The 8,176-nt window shown below is 39.7% G+C and overlaps 1 protein-coding gene across 1 annotated transcript; it reads left to right on the top strand.

Moving 5' to 3' along the window:
- The first annotated feature begins 1,686 nt into the window (after positions 1 to 1,686).
- capza1b (capping actin protein of muscle Z-line subunit alpha 1b) lies at positions 1,687 to 8,142 on the top strand. The gene is made up of 10 exons (XM_038722463.1): positions 1,687 to 1,836; positions 3,292 to 3,355; positions 3,488 to 3,539; positions 3,688 to 3,751; positions 3,849 to 4,055; positions 4,154 to 4,233; positions 4,415 to 4,493; positions 4,585 to 4,656; positions 6,411 to 6,473; positions 6,623 to 8,142. The coding sequence occupies exons 1-10, from the start codon at positions 1,798 to 1,800 to the stop codon at positions 6,761 to 6,763; spliced, it is 861 nt and encodes a 286-aa protein (XP_038578391.1). The 5' UTR covers positions 1,687 to 1,797; the 3' UTR covers positions 6,764 to 8,142.
- Positions 8,143 to 8,176: the final 34 nt, after the last annotated feature.

Raw genomic sequence — 8,176 nt, 5'->3', positions numbered from 1 at the left:
ACAATTGTTCTGTTCCTAATGGCAAACAATGGAAATGAAACCCTACGCCCCTGTTTACTTTAAAATGTAGATGTAGGCCTATTCCTTTGTGGGATTTTTGGTAGTTTTATAGTGGCCAACTATAACTTATAATACTGTAGCTATACTCAGAATACCTGTGCACTGCAGATGTAGCTGTCTTTGCTGATCTGTTTGAGAAACAGATTTAAAATATGGCCTCAAAGGAAAGGAAAACTTGTTCTATATATTCACAGTATAGTTGTACCAATCTCTGTTGAGTGGGCGTGTGGGGTTTGCACAAATATTTTGACAATGAAATCCTGCACTCTGCCACAATGAGTAGACCTAATGAGGACGAGTCAAATATGGAGTAGGCCTAGCCTACATGGATAGATCCTGCGCTCACTTTAAAAAGCATAACTTGTTTACAATTTAGTCTACTTACAATTAAATCCATAATCCGTGTCCGGAGTTCTAAAGTGGTCTGTTAAATGTATTAAATGTAGTAAAATAATTTTGTAACCTCCCTATGAAAGATATTAAAAAAGCCTGCTCTGTGCTGCAGGGAAGGGCCCACTCAGTGCCCGGGGTGTCCGGGGGCTGCTTTACTTGCCCAAGAAGTTGTTCATAGCCTATCATTTCAGGGAAATAGGATAATTTTATGAAGTCTAGAAAAACAAATGACTTGTGTCACACAGAGCCTCATATAAAGATTTCCCTATGCTTTGTTCAACCTGAAAGAAGATGTCATTGATCATTATTTTGAACATACTTCCTTGTTTATTCCTGATTCTAAGAACAATATAGATTCTTGTATCCCAACCCATATGGAACCCACTTTGATATGGAGACAAAAGAGCTTTACTTACTAGGAAATAGGTTAATCACTCTGACCATTTGTTCCATGATGGAAAGTTAAAGAAACAGGCCTATAGAATGATCTGAAACATTTACTATATTTGCTTGTTTCTACACTGAGGAAAGTTAGCAGCATCCTAAACTCTGTTAACAGTCCTAACACATAGACTGTATATAACACCATGCCCAGTGTATTATCTGTCATGTATGCAACATTTTGACCTACACCATTTCTCCCAGGAGTGGTCTAAAAAGTGCTGGTAATTGCCGTTTTTAGTTCAAACATAATGAAAGGTAAGTCTAATTGATCCCCTGACATCTCCCTTTTCTCTAATATTTTGGGGTTCCCCATTAAGATTTTGTTTCTACACTGCCTGAACCTCCTTTGTAAGACAGTACACAATACTAGCTAAAATCAACATTAACACTTGTTGAATATTCCTGTTGCTACTTGAAAAATAAAATACAATCCCAAATGAAGTTCCCGCAATGAACCAAAATACCGAAATTTGGTATTTAATTAATGGAGAATAAGAATGAATAAGTCGCATAGAGCAATCTACAACATGGGCCAAAACCTCTGAACGTTGTCCATCAAAAAGAACAGTTTATTCACAGCCATAACATATGTCCATGCTTTTATTTTGTAGACGTATTCCTTCTGCAACACCCAACAGGAAGCAGTGGACAAATAAAATAACTGAGCTTTTAACGCCCTCTTGCGTTGTATAACATAGTCTTTAGACAATTTTAAATTGCGCTTATGCAAAGTTATTGATTTTATTATGTGGCATTCTTTGTGAAAGCACACTCATACATGTATTTTGACAAAATCACTCTGTAGCTAGTATGCATCCAGTCTCTTCTGTGTGAATGATAACCACCCATCGCACTGTTTCTGCCAGTCAGCTGGGGTAGGTGGGGTCACAAAGAGCCAAGATGGCTGACTTTGAGGATCCGCTGTCAGAAGAAGAGAAGGTTTGAAGTCTATTTAATTCTTTGCTCTGTGCTAGTTTCACTTATTTGTGGAGAGCTATCCGTGTTTTATGTTCACATGAATTAACGGTAAGATTTTGGAAAGAGAATGGCAGTTAACGTTATTGGTCACGTATCGAATTGATAAACTTGTGTTTTCAAGCTACCACTAGCTAACTAGCCAATGCTAGTTAAAGCTTGTATTTCGCGAGAGGCGAAATTAAACGCAGATAGAGGGTTTTAACTGGGACTTAAAACTTTTCATTAACGTTAGTTGTACCAAGATTAATGGAAATATACGGATCGACGCCTAAACCGTGTTGCAGTGTCCATGCAAGTCTGTAATGATTGCAGTGTGGGCTTCGTAACGTTATTCTTCTCATATAACGTTAAGGTTAGCTAGCATTAGCGGCTAACGTTACTTTGCTTTGGATTTCTGGGTCAAACAGATACAGTTGCAGCTCAAATACTTGTTAGCCTCACATGGCTTGAGATCAGGATACGGGTGCCTAACATTACAGTTGAGTCGGAGCCTGACAACCCCCGTAATACCACTGGCAGCTGGACACATTACCAGTTGGAGGCAAAGGTCAGATTATTCAGAATGACAGCCTGCAGTATTTCTGCTACAGGCGATAATTAAAATGTTCGTGTGGCCTAACGTTACAAGACAATTGCTGAACACCAACAGAGCGGTTTGAAAGCTAAGTTAGACACAATGGTGGCGACATTTAAGAATAAAAGTCCATTGACGTTCACCGGGAAAATTGATTGCATGATTTTTACAGAGCCCTGACACATAGTCTAGACAAGCCATTTCTAATTCACTGTCCATTCTGTATTCTTCAAGCAGTTGATTGGTGCTGCTTAAAATGTGTTGATGCTTATTCTTCAATTTCAATCCAAATTACAAAAGCTTTAATTAAAATATGTAAATTATACTCTCTTAAGCTTATTATTTTTTCATAACAGATGCTGGCTGCTCTTTGTTATTGTTGACTGACTGATTTTGTAATTGAGATGATATAAAAATTGCTAGTTCAAGCATAAAATAATAACCAAACCCACTATCCATTGCAAAACTGAAAATGCATCTTAGTTTCTATTTTAGTCTATTTAAAATGTATTTAAATGTATTTTATATTGCTCTATGTAGCTTTTATGTAAAGTGCCTTGTTGAAATGTGCTGTATAAATAAACTTAATGCCTTGCCTTAGTATCACAGATATGGTAATACCACAATTGGATGCCAGATTACTAACAAAATAGGTAGCAACTTTTTTGATTGTAGAGTTTTTGAAATTTGAGTACAGATTTGTTTTGCTTACTCAAAAGTGGGAATTATGTTAATTAGAGGTAACATAGTAGTTTATAGTGTCTCTCTTTGTACTGATTGTACAGCAAGTCATTTTATCATGATAGCTGAATTAATTGGTCGCATTTCATTTTCTTCCATAGGTTCGCATAGCGGCCAACTTTGTGACTCATGCCCCCCCGGGAGAGTTCAATGAGGTCTTCAATGGTAATAAGTAGCTGATTGTGACAAGATGCCTATGATGATAATACTGTATTTAATATAATATAATTAGCCTCTGATAATATTTTATTGTTACAAGATCGCTATGCAAACAGTGGTTTCTTTTTGTCTTGCTAGATGTGCGGCTTCTTCTCAACAATGACAACCTCCTCAGGGAGGGGGCGTCACAGTAAGTAACTCAATTTACACAGATAAAAAAAAACCTGAGCCTGCACATAGTGTTCTCAAAATGGTCAGTGGAAAGCATTTGTTGTAAGCATTTTGGTGTCATATTATGAATTTCTGCCGTACCTTTTATGCCCAATTTGTTTGTCCAGCTCCTTTGCCCAGTACAACATGGATCAATTTACTCCTGCCAAAATAGAGGGCTATGATGAGCCGGTATGTTTCATCCTTAGGTCTTTCTTGTTTATTCCAAAAGAGCGTGAAAAAGTGTCAAATCCAGATTTTTTCAATCTTTCCTCTCCCTTCTTTATAGGTCCTGATCACAGAGCATGGTGACTTGGGTCAGGGACGTTTCCTGGACCCCCGCAACCATTTGTCGTTCCGCTTCGACCATCTAAGAAAAGAGGTGAGCGACGTGCAGCCATATGAAGGAGACACGACCCTGAGAAGCTGGAGAGATGCCTGTGATACTTCCCTTAGTGCCTACGTCAAAGAGCACTACCCTACCGGAGTCTCCACGGTAAGGTGCACAAAAATTGTGACAAAACTCATAATCTAAGCTATATAGACTACATTTTACCCATACTCATACTTATCCGTATTATCTGTGTGATGCAGGTATATGGGAAAACAGTTGATGGTCAGCAAACGATCATAGCCTGCATTGAGGGACATCAGTTTCAACCCAAGAACTTCTGGTATAGTGACATTCCTGCAAACAGCTGTTTAAAAGCATATCCGAATATATGTATATCTGAGTGGAAATGTTGCTGATTTTTATGATATAGCTTTACGACAAAGGTTATCTCAGTTTAATAAGGTTCCTGATGCTGCTGTCTGATTTTTAACGTAGGGCTTCTCTTCATTTGTCTAATACAGGAATGGACGCTGTAGGTCAGAGTGGAAGCTTACCATTGGTCAGTCCACTGCTCAGGTGGTGGGAGTGTTGAAGATCCAGGTAAACTGAATTCACTGTGATCATATGCATAAACAATAAATAAGTCAAGTTTCAACTCCAGGTTACTCATAAAGTTCTTCTCTGTCTCCAGGTGCACTATTATGAAGATGGGAATGTGCAGCTGGTTAGCCATAAGGAGGTAGAAGAATCAATACCAGTGAATGTAAGTAAACAAAATTATATACAGTGAGGAAAATAAGTATTTGAACACCCTGCTATTTTGCAAGTTCTCCCACTTAGAAATCATGGAGGGGTCTGAAATTGTCATCGTAGGTGCATGTCCACTGTGAGAGACATAATCTAAAAAAAAAAATCCAGAAATCACAATGTATGATTTTTTAACTATTTATTTGTATGATACAGCTGCAAATAAGTATTTGAACACCTGTCTATCAGCTAGAATTCTGACTCTCAAAGACCTGTTAGTCTGCCTTCAAAATGTCCACCTCCACTCCATTTATTATCCTAAATTAGATGCACCTGTTTGAGATCGTTAGCTGCATAAAGACACCTGTCCACCCCATACAATCAGTAAGAATCCAACTACTAACATGGCCAAGACCAAAGAGCTGTCCAAAGACACTAGAGACAAAATTGTACACCTCCACAAGGCTGGAAAGAGCTACGGGGAAATTGCCAAGCAGCTTGGTGAAAAAAGGTCCACTGTTTGAACAATCATTAGAAAATGGAAGAAGCTAAACATGACTGTCAATCTCCCTCGGACTGGGGCTCCATGCAAGATCTCACCTCGTGGGGTCTCAATGATCCTAAGAAAGGTGAGAAATCAGCCCAGAACTGCACGGGAGGAGCTGGTCAATGACCTGAAAAGAGCTGGGACCACCGTTTCCAAGGTTACTGTTGGTAATACACTAAGACGTCATGGTTTGAAATCACGCATGGCACGGAAGGTTCCCCTGCTTAAACCAGCACATGTCAAGGCCCGTCTTCAGTTTGCCAATGACCATTTGGATGATCCAGAGGAGTCATGGGAGAAAGTCATGTGGTCAGATGAGACCAAAATAGAACTCTTTGGTCATAATTCCACTAACCGTGTTTGGAGGAAGAAGAATGATGAGTACCATCCCAAGAACACCATCCCTACTGTGAAGCATGGGGGTGGTAGCATCATGCTTTGGGGGTGTTTTTCTGCACATGGGACAGGGCGACTGCACTGTATTAAGGAGAGGATGAACAACCTCCTTCCCTCAGTTAGAGCATTGAAGATGGGTCGAGGCCGGGTCTTCCAACATGACAATGACCCGAAGCACACAGCCAGGATAACCAAGGAGCGGCTCTGTAAGAAGCATATCAAGGTTCTGGCGTGGCCTAGCCAGTCTCCAGACCTAAACCCAATAGAGAATCTTTGGAGGGAGCTCAAACTCCGTGTTTCTCAGCGACAGCCCAGAAACCTGACTGATCTAGAGAAGATCTGTGTGGAGGAGTGGGCCAAAATCCCTCCTGCAGTGTGTGCAAACCTGGTGAAAAACTACAGGAAACGTTTTACCTCTGTAATTGCAAACAAAGGCTACTGTACCAAATATTAACATTGATTTTCTCAGGTGTTCAAATACTTATTTGCAGCTGTATCATACAAATAAATAGTTAAAAAAATCATACATTGTGATTTCTGGATTTTTTAAAAAATTTTTTAGATTATGTCTCTCACAGTGGACATGCACCTACGATGACAATTTCAGACCCCTCCATGATTTCTAAGTGGGAGAACTTGCAAAATAGCAGGGTGTTCAAATACTTATTTTCCTCACTGTATAAGCACTCATGCAGTTTTTAGTGTTTTAAACCTTATGTTGCCTACAGAGTATAAGACTGGCTTTGTCAGCTCCGGATATATACAGAGGAGGTCATCCATGTCTGTTAGATAATCATCACCTTTTATCCTATGTGTTTCTGAAACAGAATGAAATCCAGACAGCCAAGGAATTTGTTGACATTATTGAGAACGCGGAAAATGATTACCAGGTAAGCTACATTATTGACTACACGTCTTATATACTAATGTTTAAAATTACAGGCATTACTTTTACTGAAACATGCATGAAGAGACATTTAAAATAAAAACATGAACATTTTATACTTGATATTTGTTTCCCTACACTTTTTGCCCTCAGACTGCAATCAGTGAGAACTACCAGACCATGTCTGACACCACCTTCAAGGCCCTGCGTCGCCAGCTGCCTGTCACACGCACTAAGATCGACTGGAATAAGATCCTAAGTTACAAAATTGGCAAGGAGATGCAGAATGCCTAGTGGAAGGTCAGGGACTGACCAGGGAGACAAACGCTCCACTGGGCCCACAACCCATCTATACATGCGCAAGGACTAACCAAAGCAAAACTATATCAGTATGGGGCAAGGAATTCAAAAAAAAAAAAACACAAAAAAAGTATAACTGAAGATTTGCAGACTGTTAGGCACAGATATCGGTCTGCTGTAAGGAAGTTGTGGTAATGGAGATAATCATGGTTTGGAGAAAGTGGTTACTTCTGGATGTGTGTTGGGAGAGAGTTGTTGGGTCAGTGTGCAGGGCTGTGCTCAGGACTGCTACGTTAAAGTAAATCTCCCCTCGGCTGTCAAAAGAATCACAGATCTCCCTAGATTCATTTACTTTATAATTATTCCAATTTCTTTTGTTAAACTGATGCAGAACTGATCACGTTACAGTGGAGTACGCAGCACACTGAAAAGAACCAGGACCGCACAAGGCAGCTGATAAGAGAAATTAAGCACACCATCACATATCAGGGTTTGATTTTGGACAGGAAAATATGAATTTTGTGACAGTTTGTTTCATTGTGGTCGTCATGCATGGTGCAATTGGAAATCAGGCACATCAGTAAAATTGGGACATCGACAGGAAAATGAATAGCAGTCATCTGACATTTCAGCTGGTAGCAAGCTTACAGCATTGCTTAACTGGCAACTTAGGTATATGTTGCCAATGAAACTGAAAATATTTCTTCCTGTCATCAACATTTAGGAGTAGCATGATCCTCAGCATAGCACTGTTCCTGCACTGTAGACAGTGTTTTTCAGTCTCGTCAGGGCTGAGGGAGTGTTAACTTGTTTTCTGTTGTGCTCCGCTGATGTGTCTCCACCCATGCAAGCTACGATGACTGAAATAAGATAAAGCAACTTCTACACTGCTGCATCTTTTATTGCATTCTCTGTTCTCTTACTTTGGCAACACCACCTCTTTCGCTGTACAGCTTTTCCTTTGTGAAAGGAGAACATACTCATAGTAACCACGATTTATTTGCCAAAATCTCTTTCCTATGGTAAAGAACTCCATCCTCCCACCCATGTATGCAAATTTCTATTTTAATATGCTGGTTTATGTTGGAGGCTTAGAGTATTGCACTCCTAACTGTACTGTTTGTGTATTGGTCCTGCCGAGTGAATGCGAAGGCAAGATCATATACTGTACATGTTACATGACTTCTGTAAGGTCACATCAGACTGTATGTGTTACATGACTTCTAAGTAGGCTGACTCTGGATCGGTTACTTGTTAGCTATACTATGTGCAGTGTTCAACCCTCACACTATACGACAACTGTGTGCCGATCAGTTATAAAGTTCAAGACTGTACTGCCCCATTCTGTTGTACAAATAAATGGATTGAACATCTTGGCTAGATTGTTAATGTCCCCCACACATCTTT

The sequence above is a fragment of the Micropterus salmoides genome, unplaced genomic scaffold (assembly GCF_014851395.1).
Source record: "Micropterus salmoides isolate LMB-PRFRI ecotype aquatic unplaced genomic scaffold, ASM1485139v1 Ms_hic_scaffold_16, whole genome shotgun sequence".
Lineage (NCBI taxonomy): Eukaryota > Metazoa > Chordata > Actinopteri > Centrarchiformes > Centrarchidae > Micropterus > Micropterus salmoides.
Note: the sequence above shows the minus strand (reverse complement) of the source record. Positions and strands in the feature narration are given on the sequence as shown.

Excerpts from the sequence above, each read along its gene's own strand:
- capza1b (XM_038722463.1), top strand. The coding sequence starts at position 1,798 with ATGGCTGACTTTGAGGATCCGCTGTCAGAAGAAGAGAAG. Across the intron at positions 1,837-3,291 it reads CGCTGTCAGAAGAAGAGAAG|GTTCGCATAGCGGCCAACTT; the intron begins GTTTGAAGTCTA and ends TTTCTTCCATAG. Across the intron at positions 3,540-3,687 it reads CTCAGGGAGGGGGCGTCACA|CTCCTTTGCCCAGTACAACA; the intron begins GTAAGTAACTCA and ends TTGTTTGTCCAG.